Here is a 26,907-nt window from a genome sequence, read left to right as displayed (position 1 = left end):
CTGCGGTTCCGCGAAATCCTAGTTTATTATTGCGACAGCCACCGTCTCTACCCGGCACCTGCCAAGGGGCTGAGTAAGGCGGAGGAGCGAACTCTGCGGCGCCTGCAGACAGGAACCCTTCTCTGTCCTGCAATAGCAAAACACTTCGATCCGAACACAGATGGGCGCTGCCCGCACTGTGGAGAGATCTGCGATATCTTTCACATGGTGTGGGCATGTACTCAGAATCCTCACCTTCCCCCCTCCCCCACCCCCACCCGAGAGGCATGGGAGACTGCCCTCCTCAACTGCTCCACACTGGAGTCCCAAAGGGCTCTGGTCATGCGGGCGCGAGACGGGGCCTCGTCATGCGGTGTCCCGGACTAAGGATACCGACCATGCAGCAGGGTTATTTATTTTTTTTTTAACCCTCAAGCTCTCTTGATTAAAGTTTTTCACCACCACCACCACCCCACGCCCGAGCGAAGGCCGAAAGCGAGCGGTTCGCTCGCTGGCGGATCCGCCCAAAAACGATCGTACAACGGCCTTTAGCCCGCCTAGAGCCTCGACTTGGTCCTGTCAGACGTTTTTCTATTCCCGAGAATAAAATCGATGCTCGAGGGGAAACATCACGGATCGGTAGAGGTGGTTCAACAGGCCGTGACGAGGGAGCTAAACAGCATTCCGGTCCAGGCCTTCCTGGAGGCGCACGAAAACTGTAAAACTTATTGGCAGCAGCGTGTAGGTGCGGAAGGGTGCCACTTTGAAAAATTGTAATCGTTTCTACTATTCTCTTGAATAAATTTTGTTTAAAAAAATGAGTCCTACTACTTTCAGAACAGACCATGTATGTATGGCAACAATGTCGCTCGGAAGAAAGGAAACAAATGTAAAGATTGCTGGCAAGAGCGAGGTCTACAGACTGTTTACCGACTCACATAGAAATTCGGCACATAATGGACCTTCCTCTGAAGCAGTTTTCAGCGGGTCTATTTGAGGCTTGAGTGCGAATAACTCACCAATCTGTGTCCTCAGCTGAAAAGGCTACTCGGAAGCGCGGTGGCGCGAAAACACGAGGTTGGGTGGAAATTTGTTTGGGTTCGAAACGGCCGCATTTTTGCACGAAAAGCTGAAAACTCGCCATTGCTGAATATTTTTCGTATGTCTGACCTGTCCAAGATCATTTAAACAACTTCCGGCTGCCGCGAAGTGATTTCAGAGTTCAGTCTTATCAGTCATGGAAACATTTCTGCGCGACTATGCTGTCGTTGTTTCGGAATTTTCTTGTTACCCTTGTTATCATGGTCTTATGACGGGAAGGCCACTTCTTGTCCGAAGAGAAGATACAGTTATCACTCCCAAAATTACATGCGCAAGCTTGTCCGGCAACGTCCCTCTTTTGCTTCATGAATACCATTCAGCCCATTCTAATCATTCAGGCTTTCACTCAATAGAAGCCATTTTTGGCAACCTGAATACGCCCCCAAAATTTATCACAGGATGAAAAGTGTTCGTGTGCCCGATATTCCTACCACCGTATATCTGTTCTTTCTCGCGGCAACAAAACGTGCATTATTCCTAAGCCCGCCATGATTGAACCACATGACGTTGTCTTTCCCCAGGTAGGGGGGAACTTTGGTTTTTTCCGTTGTAATGTACAATCAGCAAGGAATAAGCACGATGACGTATCGCAATTTCTTAATGAATTCTCTTTTAAATTTCAGATTGTAATGTTAACTGCAACTTGGTTTACAACTGAATATGATGTGTTGACCCTACCTGGGTACACTACCTATTATTTAAATAGGCAAAGCAAACGCGGTGGAGGAGTACTACAACTAGTGGAAGCCGGCTTGCCCGCAAGCTTACCATCAGATTTTTCAATCTCAAATGAAAATTATGAGGCACTTTCTGTCGTTTGTGGCTGCAATATGTTTACAGTTATATACCGCCCACCTTCTGGAAATCTAGATGCCTTTTACCAGTTCCTGGAAAACATGTTCTCTTTTGTCCATAGCAACCAATTAAAACTAGTTATAGGTGGGGACCTAAATATTAATTTCCTTAAACATAGTACGGCATCACAGGATTTCACATTACTCCTTGAGTCACACGACTTCAAGAACGTCATTACAAAGCCAACAAGCATCAGAGTAGAATCAGAATCACTAGTAGATATGTTCATCACCCAACGTTACATAGACGATATAAAGGCTGGTGTTATTGCGACTAGTATAAGCGACCACTTGCCAATATATATGTTTTGGAATGCTAATACTCCGAATAAAAGAAAAACTATTCTAGAAACGTTCACAGTTGAGGACATATCTCCTAATGCGCTTGATAATTTTCGGACTCAAATTTCCTTAATAAAACTGGGACGCCGTGTTCGAATCTCGCCAAGCAAATGAGGCATATGATATTTTCCTCGATATTTTCAAATGCATTTACAGTGATTGCTTCAAATTTAAAAATGTTAAAAAACCTAAAAAAGTACGGAAGCCTTGGATTACGGCCGAATGCCTTGTTATGATCCGTAAGAAGACGTCCATGTATGCGCAATTCATAAAAAATAGGAACCCAGCAGACCTCGCTAATTTTAAAAAGTACAGAAATTTCATGACGCGCTTTCTTCGAAATGCAAAACAGGCTTATTTTAACGGCTTACTTGGCAGGGCAAATCATCGCACCGATGAGCTATGGCGCGCTCTAAATACCATCATGAACCGCAATAAATAGAGAAATGACGTCATTCAAGTAACACAAAACGGAAAAACTCTCGAGGGCCTTCAACTCGCAGACGCATTTAACTCCTATTTTGTTAACTTAGTAAAAAGTGGTCATGATGAACGTGTGACGAGCTACTTGCGTAATCGTAACGAACATACCGCTTTTTTTTATCCAACATCTGAGAATGAAATACGTTCGGTCTTTACATCACTAAGCAATAGCAACACAAGAGATATTGATGGTCTTAGAATTACACCGATCAAGTTTGTCTTAAACTACATTTTGCCTGTGCTCAATCACATATACAACTTATGTTTGTCATCAGGTGTATTCCCGATAGCATGAAACGTGCTAAAGTGACTGTTATTTATAAATCAGGCGATAAAAACGCATTTTCAAACTATCGCCCCATATCTGTCCTTCCCGTTCTCTCAAAACCGCTTGAGAAGTTAGTATTGCTGAGGCTGGACTCATTCTGCAATAAGCATTCATTAATTTCCCCTTTCCAGTTTGGGTTCCGAAAATGTTTGTCCACAGAGTTAGCCTTACTAACACAAAAAAGAAATCATCCTTAAGTAATTTTTGGATAAGAAATTAATAATGGGCATTTTCATAGATTTCACAAAAGCATTCGAAAGCTTAAATCACCAAACACTGATAGGAAAATTAGAGTTTTATGGGTTTCGAGGCATTGCCTTGGAATTTCTCAAATCATATCTTTCAAACAGGAAACAATGCATTGCTATAAATAACAATTGTTCTTCTCTAATGAACTTGATTGCAGGCGTTCCTCAGGGCAGCATTTTGGGGCCACAGCTTTTTAACTTGTATATAAATGATATATAGAATATAGCCGAGGAATCACAACTTATTGTTTATGCCGATGACACAAGTATTTATGTTCAGTCAGATAATCCCAGTGATTTGTGCAATAGCGTAAATTTGACACTGCAAAACTTATACGAATGGAGCAATAGAAATTCCCTGCAGTTCAACAGTGCAAAAACCAAAGCTGTGCTATTTACACCCTATCAAAAGCCAATTATCTACAACTTTAACATTCATATCGGCAATAATCCTATTGAAGTGGTTTCAGAAGCAAAGACACTTGGTGTGACATTTCATCAGCACTTATCATGGAACTCACACGTGCAGCATATATTAACCAATCTTGCCAAAATATCAGGAGTACTCTGGAGGCTCCGTTATATTTTACCACTGAAATTTAAGCTATTTATATATAACGCGTTGTTCTACGCTCAACTAAATTACTGCGGTCTTGTATGGGGCACAACATCAAAAGAAAACATAAATAAGATTTTTTCTTTGCAGAAGAAAGCCCTTCGTCACGTAGTCAACATTCCAAGTGAAAGCCCATCACACAATACCTATTATGAATACAAAATTATACCCTTTCCAACATTATATGACTTTAACCTGTCGATGAGATATAAACATAGCTTAAAAACTAATAACAATGCATTTTTGTCTTTATGTAGTTTAAAAAGCCTTCCTGACAGGGAATATGTATTTAGGAATAAAGAAACATGGCACGTGCCATTCACCTGGCTAACACACTGGCTAGATAGCGTCGAAAATCGCCTTCCGAGATTATTGAACAAATTATTAATGATGGAAATCGACCTGCAAACAGCCACTCAATGTAATATAAAACTTCATTTCATCAACCAGGTTCATGTCGTTTAACAGTGTTAACCATCTTCATAACCAAAAACAGAGCTTTTGTAACAGGTCATTTCATCCCAGAGTACTGTAGGGCTGTCCATTTCTCTTTACTATTTATTTTCCCTGATATTCAGGCGAGTTTGTTCATTAACATTGTCATTTTTCAGGTCTGCTATCACGCGAGTGTTTGTTGCATTTTGTTGTATTTGTATTTTTTTATATTGTAACAAGACTGCATTTGTAACATTATTCATTTCCTGCGCGAAAATCCCATGTGCTGTGAATTGTCCTCTTTTAAACATTCAACATTTAATGCATAACTGCTGCACAAACTGCCATGTAAAGGGGTGGGGACCCAGTCAAGCTTGCCTCAGAGCAGCTTTTTGTCCCCACTCCCTACATTTTTATTTGTACTAAAAATGCAAAATAAAGATTGATTGACTGATGTAAAACCTACTTTATTCATTTCGTTCACAATGTCTTTAGCCTTCCTTTGGTGGCAGTGAACTGCGCAACGAAATCCATTACTTCTGTTCCAAAGGCAGATGCCACGCGGCGCGCCCTATATCTCCATTTTTCCGTTTGACAGGCCCCATAGATACTGTACTGGGAACGACCGGCAGCCGTTCACGCGGTGGGGCGAAGAGGAGAACGAAGTGCTGTGCCTGTTTCGGTGTGACTCCTGGGTGTGTGCCTGCCTTGACGCGTCTTTGATCAACGGCCTCCGACCTGCGCTTCGAAGACGCACCTGTACACTTGGTGGAGGTGCTTCGATCCCCGTCCCGGTGCTCAACCTGGAACTTTGGAGCGGAACGCTACTTGCACCGCCAACAATGCCAAACACTTCGACGCAGTCGTCGCCGGCCACCCCTGCCACCGTCCTCTGTTCCGGGGTCCAACGACAGCGCGACCCTTCCCCATTTAGCGGTACGGACGACCAGGACGTCGACGGCTGGTTGGCGTCCTACGAGCGCGTCAGCACTTACAATCGGTGGGACGATTCCATCAAGCTGAGCAACGTGCTCTTCTATCTCAAAGATGTTGCCAACTTATGGTTTCGTAACCATGAAGCCGACCTTCCCACCTGGTCATCATTCAAGACAAGCTTCGCCGACGTTTTCGGCCGCCCCGTCGTGCGGAAACTCCGCGCCGAGCAACATCTCCGTGCTCGAGCACAGCTACCGACCGAAACATTCACCGGCTATTTTGAAGACATTGTCGATTTATGTAAGCGCGTGAACCCTTCGATGTCCGAGGGTGACAAAGTTAATAACATTCTTAAAGGCATAGCCGATGGCGCTTTCCAAATGCTCCTGACGAAGAACCCCACCTCCGTCAGTGCCGTCATCGAGCTGTGCCAAAGCTTTGACGAGTTGCTCAAGCAACGCGCTTCTACGCGGCAGTCTGGTGCGCCTACCGAGAGTCTTGCTGGCTTGGCCCTTGGTCCCTCGTCTTCGGACCAGACCCTCTTCATGGAGCGCGTGAAAGATTTTATACGCGTGGAAGTCGCCCGCCAGCTTTCTCTTCTCCATCACGTTCCAGACTCTGTCTGCCCTACTGCCGACCTAGCGCCCTCCCTTTCGCCGACTATCCGCCCTGTTGTTCAGGAGCAGGTCGCTGCAGTCCTGCCGTCCAGTCCCCCGCCTCCTCCTGTCGCAGCACCACTCACCTATGCGGAAGCCTTCACACGGACACCGCGCTCGCTTGCCTCTCCTACGTACCGCAGCAGCCCTGCCTTTTATGCTCCAACCCCGTCCATGACACTTCCGCCAGCCTCGTTTCCTCGCACACGACGACACCCTACGAACCCTTGGCGCACCGCCGATGATCGGCCCATCTGCTACGCTTGTGGGCTTCCAGGGCACGTCGCACGTCTCTGCCGTCAGTGCTTGCCTCGCTATGGGGATGCTGTGCTCCCGTACGGATACGATCAGGAACCGACCTTGCCCAATGACTCTTCTGGCTCGTCTATGTCTCGCCCCCAGTACTCGACTCGCCACTCGCCTTCGCCTCGCCGCCGTTCAATTTCCCCAATGGTTCGCCGACCGGAGACCCTCCGAGAGGAAAACTAAATGCCGCAGTTTCGGAGGAAAGAACTGCGTCTTTTGCGAACTCACCAAGTCCTCCGTTTCCTCACGCTAATGTGGTTCAGGCGTTTGTCGAAGGTGTCCCTGTTCTCGCTCTCGTTGACACGGGCGCTGCCATGTCTGTGATCAGTGACTCTCTTCGCCGCAAAATTCGCAAGGTGACGACGCCCCTGTCTGACTTTTCGCTCCGTACGGCCAGCCCACAGCGCATCCACCCCATCGCAGCCTGCACGGTACGAGTTTCTATCAACGATGTAGCATATCTCATCGAGTTTGTTGTGCTGAGTGCGTGCTCTCACGATATCATCCTAGGATGCGACTTCCTGTCAACCCACCATGCAGTGATTGATTGTGCTCGTGCTGAACTTGCGCTATCTTCCGTGTGTAACGTTTCCCTGTGCGACCTGCCTGTGCCGTCCGCTAAATTTCTCGTAGCCGCCGACACCACCATACCTTCCTTTTCTTCTGTCCTCGTCCCGCTCTTTCTTACCTGACTCTGCCTTCAGCAGCCCTGTTCTCTTCACACCCGCCACTGCTGCCACCCGCCGTCACCACCTTCTCATTCCTTTCGCCGTTCTCACGATTTCCGATGGTCACTGTGCCATTTATGTCTCCAACCCTTTTGCTTGCCCGTCCTTTGTCCTTTGCGGCGAGTGCCTTGGTCGTATCGAAGAACTGGACCCTGCACTTGCCTACGAGTTCTCCGATCACCGTGCCTGTCCCGAGGTTGCTCTCCTGGACATTTGTGCGACCACGCCCGGTCCGCTTCCCGCCGACGCCTTTCATCGTGCCATCGCTACCGACCTTCCGCCCGCTCAACGTGACCAGTTACAGAAACTTCTGCAACGCTTCAGCACGTCTTTTGACCTTTCCCAACCTTCTTTGGTCCGTGCGTTTGCCGTCTCTCACGAAACTGACACAGGTACGCATGCCCCCTTGCGCCAGCGACCGTACCGCGTCTCGCCCACAGAGCGCCGCGTCATCAGTGGAAATGCCGACGATATGCTACAGCGCGGCATCATACAGCCCTCTCACAGCCCTTGGGCCTCTACTGTTGTCTTGGTGACGAAAAAAGATGGCTCCATCCGGTTCTGCGTGGACTACCGTCGTCTCAACCAGATTACTCGCAAGGACGTTTATCCTCTACCCCGAATCGACGACGCACTGGATTGCTTGCAGGGAGCGGAGTATTTTTCGTCCTTAGACTTACGCTCTGCATACTGGCAAGTCCCGATGGCTGCTGCTGACCGCCCGAAAACCGCCTTCGTCACCCCAGACGGCCTGTATGAATTCAATGTCATGCCATTCGTCCTATGCAATGCCCCAGCCACATTCGAGAGAATGATGGATAATATTCTCAGCGGGCTCAAATGGGAAACGTGTCTGTGCTATCTGGATGACGTTGTCGTTTTTTCCAAAGATTTTTCTTCCCATGTACTGCTCCTCCAGCGTGTTCTCACGCGCCTTACTGCAGCCGGGCTGCAACTAAACCTGAAGAAATGCTACTTCGGTGCCACGAAGCTGACGATATTAGGTCATGTCATCTCCAAAGATTGTGTTCTTCCTGACCCTACCAAACTTCACGCCGTCGCTTACTTTCCCAAACCGACCACCTTAAAAGAACTTCGCAGTTTTATAGGCTTGTGTTCCTACTTCCGCCACTTCATCCGGAATTTTGCCTGTATCATCGCCCCTTTAACGCAGATCCTTGCCGGCAGCCCGAACCTCTCGTCTTGGTCACCCGCCTGCGATGCCGCATTCAACACTTTACGTCGCCTCCTGGTCTCCCCCCCCCCCCTCTAATACTGCGCCATTTTGATCCCGACTGTCCGACCGAAATTCACACTGACGCGAGCGGTGTGGGGTTGGGCGCAGTTCTTGCCCAACGGAAGACTAGGTATCCAGAATATGTTGTCGCTTACGCCAGCCGCACCCTCACCAAGGCGGAATCTAACTATTCTGTCACAGAAAAAGAATGTCTCGCCATCATTTGGGTGATTGCTAAGTTCCACCCTTACGTCTACTGCCGGCCGTTCTATGTCGTCACCGACCATCATCCTCTTTGCTGGCTGTGCTCCCTCAAAGATCCCTCCGGCCGACTTGCCCGCTGGGCTTTACGTCTGCAGGAATTTGATATTCACGTCATTTATCGCTCTGGACGCAAGCACTCCGATGACGACGCACTTACCCGTTCACCACTCCCTTGCGATTCCGCCTCTGACCTCGTCTGTGCCTATGATTTCTCGTCGTGCGGTTTCCCTGATATGCTCTCCGAACAACTGCAGGATCCTTAGATCAACTCACTCCTCACCTTCCTCTCTAATCCCTCGCCACCTTCTTCATCCCGGACTCTTCGTCGCCAAGCCCACCATTTTGCCGTTCGTGATGGCCTCTTATACCGGCGTAACTACCTGTCCGACAGGCGAAAGTGGCTGTTGGTGATTCCTCGCCACCTCCGTGCTGCGATCTGCGCCTCCTTCCACGTAGACCCACAATACGGCCATGTCGGTGTAATGAAGACGTATGCTCATCAGCGTATGCGATATTATTGACGCGGTATGTACCGCTTCGTACGACAGTACATTCGGTCGTGTACAGCCTGCCAACGTGGCAAGAACCCTCCCCGCCACGACCCCGCCCCATTGCAGCCGTTACCCTGCCCTTGCCCGCCCCTTTGACCGCGTCGGCATTGATATTTACGGTCCGCTTCCAACCAGTTCGGCTAACAACCGCTGGGTCATCGTGGCCGTTGACCACCTAACACGCTACGTAGAAACGTCGTCTCTCCAATCTGCGACCACACTGGATGTTGCTTCTTTCATCCTACACCATCTTGTTCTTCGTCACGGCGCCCCGAAAGAATTGCTCATTGCTCAGTGACTGTGGCCGTGTTTTTCTATCAGAAGTCGTCGCGGCGCTGCTCAAGGAATGCAAAATCGTTCATCGCTGTACCAGCGCCTATCACCCCCAAACAAACGGCATGACTGAACGGTTCAACCGCACTCTCAATGACATGCTCGCCATGTACGTTGATACGGCCCACTCCAACTGGGACAAAGTACTTCCTTTCGTAACCTACGCGTATAATACGGCTACGCAGACAACGACGGGATTCTCTCCTTTCTTCCTGTTATATGGTCAAGAGCCTACATCCACCATGGACATCATCCTCCCCTACCGTCCTGAGCCTTCCGAGACCACATCCCTTTCCGAAGCCCACATGTATGCCGAAGAATGTCGACAACTTGCGCGCTCTTTCACCACACAGCTACAGCGGCAACAGAAGCACCGCCGGGACCCCTCGTACCCTCCCGCGTCATATCCCTCCGGCGCACTCGTTTGGCTCTGGGTGCCTTCCTCCACTCCCGGCCTCGCCACGAAACTGCTTTCCCGCTATCACGGCCCTTACCGCGTTCTTCAGCAAACTTCTCCCGTGAATTACATAGTTGAGCCCCTTCACCCCTCCCCGGATCATCGTCGCCGGGGGCGTGAAACTGTACACGTCGAGCGTCTTAAGCCCTACTACGATCCAACAATTCTTTCATCCCCGTAAGTCGCCAGGATGGCTTCTTTTCGCTGGGGAGGTAACTGTAATGGGAACGACCGGCAGCCGTTCACGCGGTGGGACGAACAGGAGAACGAAGTGCTGTGCTGGTTTCGGTGTGACTCCTGGGTGTGTGCCTGCCGTGACGCGTCTTTGATCAACGGTCTCCGACCTGCGCTTCGAAGACGCTCCTGTACAATACAAAAACTTCTTCGGCCAAGTCAGATCAATCATTTCAAGTGCGAAATTGAAAAAAGTGGTTTTAACGTTCAAGAGAATCGTCTCTACCATTAAAATATTGAATGCATTGCACATGTATGAATTTTGGCTCGGATTTCGCGCACCTCCCCAGCCACTAGTAATAGCAACGTTTCAGTTCTTCGTAACTTTCACACTGGAGACAAAACGAACTACGTGAGGCTATTTTCCTGAATGCTAAGATCATTAAAAACGCGGGTACATCATTACATCATTAAAAACGCGAATACGCGAGTAGAGCCGACGATAATGAAGGGCCTATTGCACTTCCCAGAGGGACTGGGGCACTAGCGCGGATACTGAAAGTCAGGCATCAGTTTTCTCCCAACATAATGAAGCTATGCACTGGAAGCACTGATATGGGCTGAAAAAGTAGTGTTGATTCAAAGTATCTCATTGCTGTGCACCTAGGTCTACCTTTATGCCAGTAGGAAAGGGGCAAGCGTGCGTGCGGCCGGCACCATCAACTGCCAAAAAAATGGGATGTATGAAGCTGTTGTGCGAAATACTAATCGCAAGTTATGCAATGCGTATCAGAATTTCCGATCAGATTTTCAGTATCTTTTCCTGATCGTTTGTAATTATTTATTGCGTTAGCATTAAGACCTTCATGCGCGATCAGCATGCCCGTCTAAACCTCCCTCTCAAGTCTCTGGTCGCAGGTGGTAAATTGGACAAAAAAAATTTCCTTCTCCACACTAAGGGAGAGGAGAGAGAGGGATGTTGGAGAGGAAAAAGATGAGAAGCGACGGTAGGGTTTTAGGGAGAATGACGAGCGGTACAGTCTGTCAAACTATGATTGCTATGTTAGTTCACCCCGCCCAGTGCATCACTGCATTCCGTTACCGCTAGCGCGACCTGAACTGGTCAGCGGCAGCGGCTGCTCCTTCCGCAGCGGACAATAATAATAGCGCATACTCACGTGTTACGAGGTCCATCGTTATTTTCGTTTTATATTGCACCTGTTACTGCCGAGGCGACGGGCAGACTATTTATTTCAGGGGCGTGTATTTTTCTCAGCTCGTGTGCATCTAATGGCATTTCTAATCGATTTTAGATCACATTTTGCTTACATGACAGCAGTAAACAAGTGCGGCTACTTGGTGACCTAAGTTCCCTCAGAGGAGCAGTGGGTGGCAGCGATCTGCAGCTTGCAGATCTGGCAACAAAGGTTACGCAGAGGCAGAACTGAGCAAGTAGCTGAGGTTGAAGAGATCAAGGCCACCATGCGACAGTAGCCTATCTGCATCAGAAGGAAGCCTCCCTCTTCAAAGAATCAAAAAACTTTATTATCTCTCTCTCCTAACGTCTAATTTAAGTAATGCAAAGAGTAGTAACAGAAAAATAGTGGATACGAATTTCAATGCTGCGAATATGTTTTTGCACGCATGCAAGGTTTGGCCTCTGCTCTGTGGTTTTCTAGATTTCACCGCAGCTGGTGCCGGTTTATACGCTGGTGCTTGGCTGCTCGATAATTACTTTCCTCTTGGAGTACTTTTTGAGCAGCGAGCGTTGCAGCCTCTCCCAGAAATTGGGTTCTCCCCAGCGGAAGTGATTTGCAGCTTGCACATAAAGCCGCAGGTCTTCGTCCAGAGCACCAGGGGCCACATCGTCGACGAGCACCATGAGCAGCCGATTGATCCTGTCCTGGAGTGCTCGCTGGTGGGCCAACCGGAACTCCCAGCGGCACCATTCACTCGCAACGAAGTTCCTGCAGAATTGACAATGCATTTCAAAATTAGCGGAGAAGTTGTCTGCTCAGCCACCGTAAACCAGACATAACTATGTGTCCAGCGCCTTGGGCACCTGTGATGATCATTCGTTTGTCTGAAATCATGCCACTCTTGACTCTTTTTCTAACAGACATCCAAAATTCTGCGAAGTCACTGGTCGACGGCAACAAGTAGTGCAGCGAGCTCGCTTCGCGGCAAGTTGGCTGGGGAAGCGACCCTTGAGGCCGACTACACCTTGGTATTAGTCGTTCACAATGGACAGACTTCAAAATTATACAGTATGCTGGGCGAGTTGGTCTTCGTTTTTAATTTGCATATCTACAGCGCTAAAGACTAGACAGAAGGACGGTTGTGTGACCTGTGCGTGTTCCTTCTGTCTCTTCTTTAGCGTGCTGTAGATATGGAAGTTAAAAAATCAATTGCCCAGCATATTGTTTTGTGTAACTTCATTTCTAGTACGAATGGCTCTGTTACATGAACTCTTGATCCTTTCCAAGTGGTACCAGTAGTGGCTGCGGCGACATGCAGAGCTCGTTCACTCGGCATTTTTGTGTTCCGGAGAGTGCCAGTTAACACAACCTTTCCGCCCTATTTGGGGCTGTACAACCCTAAGCAAGAAGAAGACTCTGCAAGCTTCTCCGGTCGGAATGGCTGCAGCAAGTGCGCGCGTGCAGGGAACACCTGAAAGTTCTGGTACATTTCGATCATTCAAAGATCCAGTGGCACCAGTTATCACGGTGTATTCACCACACCACAGAATTAATTTGGCAGCAGACGCTCCCAGCACATCGTGCGCTACTTCCCAAGGAGACCCCAGCGACTGGACAACAGATCCACATCATGGAGGGTGTCTCCCTTCCACACAACACTAGGCAAGTCCTCAGCCGGGGGCCCATGTTCGCGGTCGAGCCGAAAAATTTAGGCTTAAACTATTTAACATGGTGAGACAAGATTCTCGGCGCGAGGAAAACACCGAAATTGACCGTTGCATCGCTGAAGGCGTGTACGTTTTAGCTAAGTATAGGCAGGCAGGGAAAAAAAAGTCCTCTGTTTAAGACTGTCACTTAGCTAAAAGAACGCTCGCTGACCTTTTTTTCCGCCAATAACCATGGAGGATTTATTGTTTTAAGCACAGACCAGCATATGTCGAAGGCATCTGACAGCGTACTTGCAGTGTTTGACAAGCGTTCCGATGTTCAAACCTCGAAAATTAGCAGTGAGGCGAAGCGGCTGGCTAAAAAGTTGAATTTGAACCCGCTGTCAAGCATGACTGAAAACTGCAACAAGTGCAGCCTAAGCATTTTTTTTCTTCACAGTGAAAACCCATAAGCCTTACTGGCCACTTCGCGCAATAGTGTCAGAAACTGGGACATGGCGGAAGCACGTAGCAAAGTACCTGCAACAGCAACTCAGTGGTCTGGCTATTGACAACCCTTTCAGAATAAAAAGCTCTGATGAGGTAATTGAGTTCCTAAGAAGTGATCACAATAGTGACCTTCAAGGTTTCTCAATTGACGTTAAGGAGTTATTCGCCACGGTTCCGCAAGCGGAAATCGTCTCAGCAGTCAATGATCACATAGAAAAACATGGTGTTGTGCCATTTCAGAACGAGTGTCGAGTATGGAATTTATGCCAGTGCTTTCCCCGAACTATTATCATTTTATCTTGGCCCGACTTTCGTAGAATGGATTTGGGATGTGTACATTCGGAGAGATGGTGTGAAGTTCGCTGAACTTTCTGAGGCGCCATCCAGTCTCCAGCACAGAGAGTACGGAGCGAGACTTTGAAGTGTGCACCTGTCCGTGGTCGGAAGGTTACCAGATCCGTGGAACCGCGAATGCACGACGGAGGCTCGGTGGCTGCTCTATTGTTGCCGGCGGCAGCGTCTGTCAGAGCGCTCGTTCTGTCTCCGTCTTGCCTCCCTACCACAGATACTTTCAGAAATAGCGCGCAGCTTTCTACAGTGCAGTGTTTGAATGCCTGCAGTCGTCGTGTTTGTGGCCAGTGGATGTTTTTTTTTTAAACTTCTCGCTTCCCTGCGTGTCAGTCACTCGCTCTGCTCATGTACATAGCTTATTGTGAGGACGCAGGTGCACGGTGGCCGATCGGTACGCGATGCGCGCCGATGGGTCGTTTGAGCTTTTAGTACTCGGAAGAGCTCGCCACTGGACGCTGCGCCGCTCAGCGACAGCTTTCTTCTTTTTTTTTTTATAAAGAACCTTGAGTGTTCCCGAGGCATACGTGTGCCCCGTAAGCACGTGTGTGGAATGGAAACGTAGAAGAAGGCAAAGGTTCGGAATGCAGTGAATTCTGCGCTGTTGTATGTGTGCTCGGAACCTCTCCTTTCCCAAGTATTTGGTTAGCTGGTATCCTTTCCCCAGTCTTTGATTAGCTGGCGGAAACTTTATTTTCCTTTCCCTAACCATCGATTGGCGAGAAGCGTCGTCTGTTTTATTAATGGTTGCTGTCCTCGTCAAGGGCGGAGACAGAAGGCTTAAAACTCAGCGCTCTCGGTCAAGCGGGGGCTGATTTCCTGTAATAAACGGTTCAGTCATGTTGTAAATAGTTTTCTCTTTGCTCGTTTCTTCTTGCTTATTTATGTGTAAATAAGTCGTTAACCTTCTTTTCCTGCCGTCGAGTAATGTGAATGTTTGCGAGTCCGAACCATCAATCCACCAAGAAACCCGATTTCATCATCAACAAGTGTTTCCTCACGTCGCCACGTAAAGGGGCAACTCAACTGATGGTATATGTAGTGGCTCATGCATAGCCCCCGAACTCAGCGATACGTTTTTGGCTTTGCGTTACAAAAGGTTGCAAGATCGCCTAGAAGGTTTTAGCATGTGCCATATTTTTAGATTTCTAGACGATTACTTTCTATTTTTACAGTGTGACAACCTCAAATTTGAGCAGTTGTTTTCAAATGTTTACGCAATATTCTCGGAGTATCTACTGTTGGTCCTACGAGACCCAAACTCAAAACCCCATCCTTCCATACTCATCAGCCCCATCTAAACTCGTAAAACGAGCTATTGTTCACAGTGTTTTTAATTATGTTTTGAAAAAAGTGTTGTGAACACGGCTTGAAGCTTTGAACGAACGAAGCTTTGGAATACAAATTGATCGCCTAACGAAGGCAGGCTACACACCTGAAGTTCTGACTTGAGTGGCAGCAAAGCTGAGAGAAAGATTAAAAGCTCTGAACACAGGCGTCTGCATTAGGCTAAAAGAGAAGAGAAAGGTTGTTAATGTGCTGTACCTCCATCAGGTACGGCATAACCTCAGAATGGAGTGCATATTGCAACCGCGCAAAACGACGCAGGACGAAGAGAGGAAAGCACAGGACAAGACGCGGAAGTTCAAATAAGGTTTACTATAGGAAAGCCACATTTGTACAGGAATCGTAATCGCGCCTGATAAAAAGCCGACACCATCAAATAATACTGGCACGTGGGCGCGCGTGGCATAAGTTAGCATCTAGATACTTAAATTCTTTCTTGGATAAAGATACTGAAGCGGAGCTGATGCAACGGTCATTTCCTTTTTTAATGCAGTAGGCTTCGATAACTTCCCTGCTAAGCTGGGTCGTCAATTTTTTCAAGACAGTTGTGGCGCGGAACCTGGGCGTGCAGTTACTACAATGGCGACAATGTTTTGCCAGTTCCCCACCCCCCGCCAATGATTCAACAGCGGCTTGACGCTCCTGAAGTCTAATATTCAGGCAACGTCCAGTTTGCCCTATGTAGCAATTCCCACATATGAGGGGTATTTTGTACACCACCCCAGTTTTGCAGGGAACGAACTTGCCTACGTGCTTAGTGCGGCACCCATTCTTTTTGCACTTCCCTGCACCATATTGCACATGCATGTGCAACTGTAGTCAGTGGCGTATTAAAGGAGAGGGGTCAGGACACTTGGGTGACAGGTGCCAGTTTATCGGCAGGGGTGAGGCGTGTAATTCTCGCATTGTACATATCGGCAGACAGCCATCCTTCTGCCGGCCCGACTGGACATGACTGTTAAAGAGTGCCCCTGCGCTCATGATACCTTCCCCCTCCCCCGCCTTCATTGGCACCTTTTGACGCAATGGGGCCGTCGTTCCACTGTCCGGTGCCAACAAGGAGCTTCTGAGGGGCTGCAGGGCTCAGAAGTAGACCCCTTAGGCTGTAAACTTCTGACAAAGACCCGCTGAAAGTATGTGCATTCGACGATGGGCATTTTAACCGCCTCTTCACGCTTGCGACGTCCGCGATTAGGGAAAGGAAAGCGTTAGGAAAAATCATGGCAGCTTTAAATGGGACAGCGCCGTTAGGGCGAGGAAAGGAAAACTATGTGGCGGCGTAGGCGCCTGTGAGAAGCCTCCTTCATGTAGCGCTTAGGGACAATTCTCTCTCTTCACCGGCCACCAGCCAGCCATCCGCTCCGCCCGTCTTCCCCTCCCCCTCTTCATATGTTTGAGAAAGGAGTGAGACGCCAGTTGGAGAATTTTTGTTTTGCTGGAAATAGATAAAAAGAAAACGAATCCGAAAAGAGCAGGCCTACCTGCAAAATAGACAGCTTCCAGGAAGTCTCCGCGTATCTAGGCAAAAATGAGGGTTGCGAGAGCGCTCAAATTCCGCAATGCCCAGGAAGAGAAATCTTGCCTTCCCAAGCCTCATCAGTGGCTGTATTTGAAAGAAGGACCTGCTGGGGCAGTGGCGCATCACTTAGACGTTGCGCCACTTCGCCGGTAGGGGTAAGAGGACTAGCTCCTGAAGTGGTGGCCCCTATAATTTTAGGTGCATTGGCGCTGCAGTTCTTTTTTTACTTTTCTCCGTTCGCACGTAGCGCCGTCTTGTTGTTTGTCGTACTTTATTGAGAGCCCAACACTGCCCCCTTACGAGACCGTAGGAGAAACGGTAGCCTGTGCTTTGTATTGTACTGTAAAATGTGGATTGTCTTGCGCGTTCCTTCGCCACTTCACTTCTCTGAGCGGCTTTGCTATGCACTTTGACATGGAGCGTGCGAATGTTTACCGCTCAATGTACGGACGCTAGCCAGCACTCGGTTGCAACTGTCGATTGTGTCGCCTATCTGGAGGCGCCTTCGCCAGTTCCAGCGCGGCGAAGCGACTTCAGGCTTTGCGGTGATCGCACAACTGAAACGCTGAAATGATCACTGGTGAGCAATTACTGTTATTTGTCGATGCGCTCTCTGAAATTTTGCGCATAAATCCAAGCTGGGCAGGCACCAAGAAAATTCCAAAACTGAGAGGATAATTAAGCATGGAAATATTTGAAAGCGCTATATTCATTTTCTGTGCATTCTGCTTGGAAATTTCAAATCTGATGTCCGTAGCTAGAAACAGCTTTCACAGAACGACGCGCGCGCCTTCGTTTCGGCGTACTGGTTGCATGCGATTGCGTAATCGACCAAGGATCCTGGGGGAAATCTCTAAGGAACGCTCAAGCGAGAACTAATAAACAACCCGTATAGCACAAAGTGCGCTATCAAGTGAATCCCCCTGCAGATACAACGTGGGTAGCCCATATGAGCCCCGGTGGTACCAGTTTGCGTGTGCAATGCGGGCCCCAGTCGGCCCCGATTCGGCTGCCCACACAGGCCCCAATAGGTCCCCTCTGAGATCGATGTAGGTAGCCCTTGTGGCACTGCCGACATTCGGCCCGCATTTCTCGAAGTCAGTACTCAGTAGCACACCGAGCACAACAATGGTTCCATATTGGCGAGAAGTGGATAGCCCCTGAGGGTGAACATTAGGTTTTCATTTCAGTTAGCCCCTCCGAAATTGTTATGGAACCGATACGGGCTATAAAGGAGCAAGCCCAATTGGATCCAGCCCACATGGCCCCCATAGGGGTTCGATGTAGATTTTTTAGAGATAGACCCACCCGCAACGACGGCATTTTACTCTCAAGGCATAACATCATGCACTAATTATTTCAGTCCTAGCGTGACTTAAGACACGAACTGAAATTTTTTTTGTGAACACGAAGAAGAGAAGCGAACGCCGAATTCATCGAGAAAACATACGCTCCTCAAGCCACGACCGTGTATGCAGACATGTCTTGGAGAGGAGCAGGTCCCAAAATCGCTGTAGCGGCGGTGGTCGATTCGTCTTTACGCGAAATGACCAGCGCGTCTCTCCGAGGCTGCACAGCTGCAAAGTCCGAGGAAGTAGCCGTTGCTCTAGCGGTGGCGGAGGGCTATAGAACCGGGCGGTCACTAACAATGCTCACGGACTCTCAAACAGCCTGCCGAAATTACATGAATGGCAGGATAGGTCGTCACGCGCTCCGTATACTCCTCGCAGCGAGCGACAGAATTAAAAACCAGGAAGAACAAAGCGACAAGATCCCACAAAAAATTGTGTGGGTACCGGGGCACACGGGGGTGGCAGGGAACCAAGAGGCCGACATGATAGCTCGAGGATACATTACTTTCCGAGCATCCGACGAGACCGCGGAACTCGCGCCAGCACCCAGGGAATACTCGGCCATACTAGAAAACTATAGAGGCAGAAGAATGCGATACCCCCCCCCCGCACAAACCTCTCAGCAGAGAGAAAGCTGTCACTTGGAGACAATTACAAACAGGCTCTTTCCCAAACCTACATATACTAAACAAAATGCACCCTACGATATACGCGGACAAATGTCCCTGGTGCGACGAAAAACCTACCCTATACCACATCACATGGGCCTGCCAAAACATAGACGTGGTCCCCAAAATACAAAACCCGAGTGCGGAGCAGTGGGAGACTCTGCTGTCCAGCGACCGCTGTGAAGACCAACAAGGTCTGGTACAGCGAGCTCAACGGGTGGCAGGGGCCAGCGGAGCCCTGGGCTGAGGGCAACTGGACCATTGATTAGAGGCGGACGACTTCGACAGAGAAGGCTCCTGGGGGTAGAACCAAGACGTCTCTGAAGATGCGCCAAACCGCAGGAAAAACCATTAGTGTAAACAAAGTTTTCCCTTCCTTCCTTGTGAACACGGGAGAAAATGGGCTTTGTGGGCAGCTTACAGTGAACCCGTGTTGCTCTTTGTGCAGACAGCACATCTTATTGTTGGGCACTGTTCTGAGTGAAGCAATCATCGAAAATAAAGTGCACGGGCCTGCAAAATTACGAGGAACTTTAGCAGCTAAAGTGGTGAAAGGCGAAAGCCTGAGTGCTGCATACTGCTACGCGATTGTTCACTGCACATTTTGTTGGTGCATTAGTTAACTGCCAATTAATGACGCTTAAACTTCGCCTTTAGGAGTGGAACGCGACAGCGTCTTGTAGCGCTGCCACAGAGTCCAAGGAACGCCACCACCCGTTCGGCGCGATGCGTTGCCCTTTGAACGCAACGCTTTTTGAGGAAAGGAAATGGGGCTGTAATTCTCTGTCATCTCGGTGGACACCTGAGCCGCACCGTACAGGAAGGGATGAAGTGTGAGTGAAAGAACAAATAGCGGCCGTAATGAAGAAAATGAAAATTGTATTTGAGGAAAGGAAATTACGCATTAACTGTCTCACATATCTCAGTAGACGCTAGTCGTAAATTGTATTTGAGGAAAGGAAGTTGCGCAGTAACAGTCTCACATATTTCGGTGGACACCCGTCAAAATTCGCGCACGATGACGTCACGACAATTTGGAGCAATCTGAAACGCCGACAAATACGCCTTGCTCGTCGGTAAATTGGTTTTTGAGGAAAGGAAATGTATCTGTCTCTCATATCTCGGTGGACACCTATACCTCGCCTTAACGGGAAGGGATGAAGATGGTTTGGTTTATTGGTTTATTGGGGTTTAACGTCCCAAAGCGACTGAGGCTATGAGAGACGCCGTAGCGAAGGGCTCCGGAAACTTCGACCACCTGGGGTTCTTTAACGTGCACTGACATCGCACAGCACACGGGCCTCTAGAATTGGTGTGAACGAAGACACCGTATTCACTAGACACACCTTTGTTCATTCGGAACCATCGAGCTGGCATGGCGGAGTGGTAGCGTGCTCGACTCGCACTCCGGAGACCGGGGTTCGATTCCAAGCTCGGCCAATTTCCATCTCGGTTTCATTTATTTATCTGGCCTGACTAGAAAGGTTAATTAGACCAATTGGGTAATTAAGCGATTAACTGAACTCAGTGGAGCATCACTATACGATCCGTTTAGTTGGTTCCATGGTTACTAGAGAAAGTACAATTGGCCCTGTTGGTGGGGACGAAAAAGAACTCTTCAGTCAGCATGTGAAATTCGCGTACTTGTGACGTCACGACCATTTCGACCACTTGAAAAGCGTGACATTTCTGTCGACAACTCCTGCTTACAACGATGAGGCATTAAAGGCTTCCGCCTTAATAACGACGGTTGGTTACGACTGAGAGAAGGATGGAAAGGAAAAGTGCACGGGCCTGCCAACTGGCTCAAGCCAAGCCACCACCGCTGCCACGTGCAGATAGAAGTGAGTTGAAGGATAAGAGGACAGAGTAAAAGAGAGAGAAAAGACGCGCGTCGCAACAACCGCGTCCGCCGGAACGGACGCTGGCTGAAAAAACAGATACAAGGCCGTAGCCCGAAGGCTGCAAAACCCTGCGAGGTTTGCAGTCTCAGGAAGTCCAGTGCATCCTAGCAAGTGGGTACAGCCATTTCTGTTATAATATGATTATTTTGCACTATTTAGTTGAGTACGAGAGTCCGAAGTAATGTAATTAGAAGTAATCGTGTAAAGCTGCTGAGAATTATCTTACAAATTATCTATAAGAGGGAGTCAGGAGTGCACATAATACAAATTTGTGAATTGAAACAATGCATGCATAACACGATGGAGCCACATCAATGGGATAAGCCCCGCTGTAGGCGATGTACCTGCGGGCGATTTACGCAGGAGGCCAACGAAGCCGGTGGTTCACCGCCTGCAGCGATGAATCGCCGATTCGCTGAATCGTTGTGTGCAGCCCCATTTACGCTTAACAATTTTTTTTCCCGCACAGAGCCCACATGTATGTTCCACCTGCCCTCAGGTAATCTTCAGGAGACCAATGTGGGGAGCATGTGGGTGCCAACTTTTTCCAGCCCCATGACTGGCCATGGCCGAAAACGATTTAGGTGACTTCAAAAAGCACAGAAACAGGACAAACAGCCTATTACGGAGAATTAAAAAAGAATACTTTGAAAACCTTTTCATGCAGGACACGAAGCAAACTCCGGAAATAATTTGGAAAAGATTAAACACACTCCTAAATCGGCACACTGGTGCAATTGATAGCCCGATGGAGATAAGTATGAATGGCACAACTCTTGCAGGAGAAGAATTAGCTAAAGCTTTTAATGATTTCTTCACATCTGTGGGAAATAGTCACCATGACCCAAGCTGCATGAACTTTATGCACCAACCAACAGAAGAGACTGCATTTTTATTCCCGGTAACTGCAGATGACATTGTGTCTACAATCTTATCTCTAAACAACACTACCAGTACTGATGTAGATGGTTTGGAGATTCGGCCACTTAAACATGTTGCTACTATTATAGCCCCTGTTTTAGAGTACATCATTAATAAAATATTTTCATGCGGCCAATTTCCTCGCCGGCTCCTAGTGGCCAAAGTTACTGCCATATTTAAAGGTGGTGAGAAATGTAACATGTCTAACTACAGGCCAATTTCAATACTCCCTGTATTCTCCAAGGTCGTTGAGAAGCTAATACACGTACGAATGAGCTCATTTTTAACCAAGCATCAGATTATGACACCGTATCAGTTTGGGTTCACCAAAAAACGCTCTACAGAAAGCGCCTTGCTAGTGCAAAAAGAAATCATTCTTAACGCCTTTGAACACCAATTGTATTCACTTGGAATTTTCATAGACTATTCAAAGGCATTTGACAAAATAAATCACGTTACACTATTAACAAAATTGGAATATTATGGTTTCAGAGGCTGTTTCCTTTCTCTTGTCAAATCCTACCTACAATACCGCCAACAAAGGGTGCACATAAATAACTCTTGCTCCAGCTTCAAACCATTCCTACATGGCGTTCCGCAGGGAAGTATTCTCGGGCCACTACTTTTCAACCTATATATTAACGACCTTGTTAACATAGATTTAAATACATCATTTATTATTTATGCCGATGACACAAGCTTATTTTTCTCCCATCACAGTTTACCCCTGCTTGTAAAGAAAGCGAATGCAGTGCTTGATGTATTGAACACTTGGTGTCTAAATAATTCTTTAACTATGAACGTTTCGAAGACAAAATCAGTTCTTTTTCGCCCTAAAAATAAACCAGTTAGTTCAAATATTGTCCTGCAACTTGGTCTTTCAGTCATAGAGGTGGTGCCAGTAATAAAAACCTTAGGTGTCCTTTTTCATGAGAATATGCAGTGGAACGCACATACTGACCTCGTTCACTCCAAACTATCCCGAATGGTTGGTATTCTTGCACGTTTTCGTAACTTTCTTCCTAAGCACATTAAATTACTTTTGTATAACTCCCTTTTCACATCCACATTATCGTATTGCTACTTGATATGGGGCACAACAACGTACACAAACTTGTCCAAAATCTATCGACTGCAGACAAAAGCTGTAAGAATTATTTCAAATGAACCCAATGACGCCCACACAAAACCTCTTTTTGGTGACCTTAGATTACAACCATTACCAAACCTGTTCAATGCACTTCTGTTAAAACGTCATCATGCCTTTTATCTAAATAATGACCCTTTCCTTGAAAACCTTGCGACCCTGTCTTCGTTTGCGAAAGCATATAGCACATGAAGCACTCAGACATGGAAGATTCCTTACACCCGTACTAACTATGGCCGCCAAATGCTGATGTACACAATACCACATGCTCTTAACTCTTCTGATAACACCTCCAAGTCACCTCCAAGACATTAACACTTACAATTATGAACCCGCAATGTTAGCCCTATCACTTAACATGTTTTTATGATTATGTAAAGCCGTCACATATATATATTGCTTTTCTTTATATCGCTATCACTTTTAGTCCACTGCCGTATTGCTTTGTGAACGGGGTGCTAGCCTTTGTCAAGCCGTTACAGGCTTTTTGCTAGCACCCCGCTGCATCACGAGTTCTGTAACATCATTGTTGATGCTAAATAAATTTGAATTTGAATTTGAATTTGAATTTGAATGCCGCATTTATGTTGCATCTGCCCAAAATACCCCGAGAAGGGACCGATGAGGGCAACTTGTGGTCACGCCCGCCATCCCGACCCGGCAAAAATGATTTGAGATCCTGGCGGTTTTGTGTGTGCAGACCCATTTACGCTTAACAATTTTTTTTCCCGCACAGAGCCCACATGTATGTTCCACCTGCCCTCAGGTAATCTTCAGGAGACCAATGTGGGGAGCATGTGGGTGCCAACTTTTTCCAGCCCCATGACTGGCCATGTGGGACACACAGCAGTTTCGTGGGGGCAGCCCCATTAAGGCTAGCAGGTGTGTCTACAGCGTAAGCCCACATTGACGTTGAATCTGCCCTCATGTACCAACGAGGAACCGATGTGGGCAGCAGGTGGGCACATTCGTTTCCCAGCACCACCACGGCCTTTGTGGGACCTAGAACGGTTTCGTGTGGGCCGCACCATTGGAGCTTGCAGATGCTTTGTAGTGATGGCTGTACTAGGCTGCTCGGTTTTATTAAGCGTTGCTATTTTCTTCCAGGTTAAAATACACGGCTTGTTAAGGAACGCTTATTTGAGCTTTGTCGTTTACTATGTTTGTACATATAAGTCAAGGTCATTTCAAAGTGACACCGAATATTTTATTATCACGCCATGGATGGCTTAAATACGAATGCCGTAAACTTAACTGAAACTTCGATTAGATTAAGTGATTGCCAGTAAATCTTAAAAAAAAATAAACGACCCAAAGCCAGCCATAACCAGTGATTTTAGACCTTAGTGTCCGAAGTGTTTGCTTTGCAGTTTGTAGTTAATACCTGAGAACTTTCAAGTGGTGCCTAAATCGGGGCTATACCTAAGCTTGTCGGCAGATTTAGTCAACAAATAAAAGAACCATTTATCTCACTGCGTGATGAGGAGCAAAGTCCATCTGGAACAGGCGACCGCGTCGCGGATAATGTCCTGCAGCAGGAATCCGCCTTTGAAGTTGCGCTCGTAGGTACAGCACGAGAACCCGAGAGCTTCCAGTCTCGGGAGCAGCTGGTCGTGCACCCAACCCGCATCCTTGCTGCTGAATGAGAAGAACACGTCGAACAGCTTCTCCGCGTCCGCTTCCTCTTCCGCCGCGCACTGGAGCCAGCCACAAACGTCCTGCTCGTGCAGCCATGCCTTCAGCTGCCGCTCGAATTTGAAGTAGGCTGCTGAGAACGTCAGGAAGACCAGTAGTACTCCTGTCAAAGGCAGCAAAGGGTACAAGATGTGAACGCCTGCCTTCGTCTAACCCTCTCTCTAAAGAGAGAATATGAGCTATGCTCACCCATGGTATAGAACAGGTACTTCACGTATTCTGGAAATGCTGCCGGGCAAAGTTGTTTCTGCCCTAAACTTGCAAAATTCTTGCGAGACACTAGCGTGTTCGGACTTTCTGCGCACGTTATGCGTCCAGCGTCTCGAACCTGTTACAAAAAAAAATATCATAAAAAATTATGAATGTCTTCAGTAACATCAAGAAATCCTTTATCTCGAGATAATACTATTGTGAATAATCAGATTGGCCTGCACGATTTCCTTAGTATATTACACAATACTAAACAGAATGCTGAATTCGCAAATGATGTTATTTTTTGCGTATAACTGTGTTAAATTATCCAGTAAATACGAATGTCAGCAGGGAAAGCCATCTTTGCGCACAGGAGCGTGTCGAATGTTTATGAGTGTTACTTATTAACAACCTGTCCCGGAACACTAGAGATATTGTCTGTTTTCCTGCAATCAGCGTAAAGTGCCTGCTTAGCCATAAGTTTCAAAACACCACCGCTATACATAAAGCTCTAGAGAATCAAGGATAAAGAAGTTAGATAAGATGCGAATAACTTTAATCAGGTTAGCCGATCCTCAGCAAGGGTGGCCGAACGGGCTTGTTGGTAGTACATATTTGGAAAAAACAGCGCCCCCTTAAGACACGTACTTAGCAAGATAGGACGGCACAGCGCTGACCAAACATGTCACTGGGGAAGACAAGAAAGCCATCCTCTTTGTATGCAACTAATAGCGAAAGGTCATGCATTCTTAGAAATGAAGTGATGTAGTTAATGAATCCAGAGGACAGTTTCCTTGTCCTACCCAAAGATTTGTTTGCTCAGTGCTGCAGCGCTGTTATCTTGCTCAGACCGTGTCTTAAGGATGCGCTGATTTTCCAAACATGTCCTGGGTGCGTACCATCTAAATATGCGTGAGAAATAATGACGAGTATCTGTAATGAAATATTTCGGTTCACATGAGAACTGTTTTATAGACGCCTTTTTTGTTGAGAATCTACCCACATCGCCTTTCCTCATATAATTCACCTATACTAGGAAGAAATACGTAAAATTGTCACCGAGTTTTGTAACACTGCGCCTTGCAAGGTCCAATATGTACCAGATTGTTTTTGCTTAAGAATACAGGATTGTAATTCTCTAACCAAACCTTTCGAACCATATAAACTCCTTGAAAAAACACCGCGAACGAAGACGAGCACAAAAGACAAGGAAAAGAACGACACAGCGCTGTGCCGTCCGTTTCCTTGTCTTTTGTGCTCGTCTTCGTTCGCACCGTTTATTCAAGATGCTTAACCAACTAGCCCGCCAAAACGTGTTAATATAAAGTCCGCTTTTTTGTTTTTGTTCACATTTCTACTACACAATTTTCTTGGCGTGTTTTTGTGTATTGTTCTCTTCCTGCCTGTACCTAACTGTGGTCTGTAATGTGCACATAAAAATAAACTAATGACCCCTTAATTGAATAATGGCTGTCAGGCAACAAAGATAAGACAGTTGGATAGCACGCAGACGCTACATACCAAATTTTCGACTAGACGATCTCATTAAGGGCCTTACCACGTTGAGGTTTCCTTCGATCCACTGTCTAAACGGGTAGACAGAGCAGTCGCAATGATACGGATTTCCAGAGAGCCACAAGGAAGTCAGGTTGCGTTCTTCCACTAGGACGTGAGGAAGCTTCATCAGCCTGTTTCCGCGAAGATCTAGACCCTCAATTGTGTCGGGAATAGCGGATATGTTCAGACTTGAAAGCCAATTGTTTTTGACTGACAGGACTTGGAGTTGAGGAACACTTCTCCTGAGAGTGTGGTCGAGTTGTTCCAGTTGGTTGTCGCTCAGGTCCAACTCTGTCGTGCCTTCTGGTAATACTTTGGGGAACTTGGTCAATCCCTTCGAAGAGCAGTTAACGAGGATGCCCTGGGCGTGTCCTTGTCGGCATTCACAGCGGCAGCCTGCCTGACAGTCGTCTGGCCGTGCAGCCAAGTCCTTCTCTCTTAACTCCAACAAAGAGTTTCCTTTGAGCCAGGGTGGGTGTTCACACGACGCAGTCCATACCAATCGAACTGCACTGTCACGACGCACAAGCCACGCTAAGTTGCAGTCGCACATCAAGGGGTTGTCTGAAATCGCAAGAAAAAGACAAGCTGGTTGAAACTTTACGTATTTACTATCTATACCTTACATTGGTTTCTTTAGGTTTCGAAACATTAAAACCCTGACCCTCACTTAAGACCTTAAACATCAAAAGCGCAATTAGCTGTTTCCCGTCACATTCGAATTGAAATACAGCTACAGCCTCCAGAGACTCCTAGTGACCTGCTCGATTACTTATGCCCACGATAAAGTTGCAATGTCCTCCGGGGGAGCAGATGCATTTTCTAGCGTCGACTGAACAACCTATATGCGAGCAATTTTGCATGAAGCAGGTCT

General features: G+C 47.4%; 1 protein-coding gene across 1 annotated transcript in view; it reads right to left on the bottom strand.

Moving 5' to 3' along the window:
- Positions 1–11,610: 11,610 nt before the first annotated feature.
- LOC149333235 (uncharacterized) overlaps positions 11,611–26,907 on the bottom strand; it is a 28,068-nt gene continuing 12,771 nt past the window's right edge. Inside the window, exons 3-6 of the mRNA XM_089556010.1 lie at positions 26,035–26,597; positions 24,474–24,612; positions 24,063–24,387; positions 11,611–11,995 (exon numbers count right to left, since the gene is read on the bottom strand). Of these exons, the coding sequence (XP_089412136.1) occupies positions 11,731–11,995; positions 24,063–24,387; positions 24,474–24,612; positions 26,035–26,597 (1,292 nt within the window). The 3' untranslated portion in view covers positions 11,611–11,730. The remainder of the gene's footprint in view (positions 11,996–24,062; positions 24,388–24,473; positions 24,613–26,034; positions 26,598–26,907) is intronic.

This window comes from Amblyomma mixtum, chromosome 8 (genome assembly GCF_055824585.1).
Source record: "Amblyomma mixtum isolate Tamu chromosome 8, ASM5582458v1, whole genome shotgun sequence".
NCBI lineage: Eukaryota > Metazoa > Arthropoda > Arachnida > Ixodida > Ixodidae > Amblyomma > Amblyomma mixtum.
Note: the sequence above shows the minus strand (reverse complement) of the source record. Positions and strands in the feature narration are given on the sequence as shown.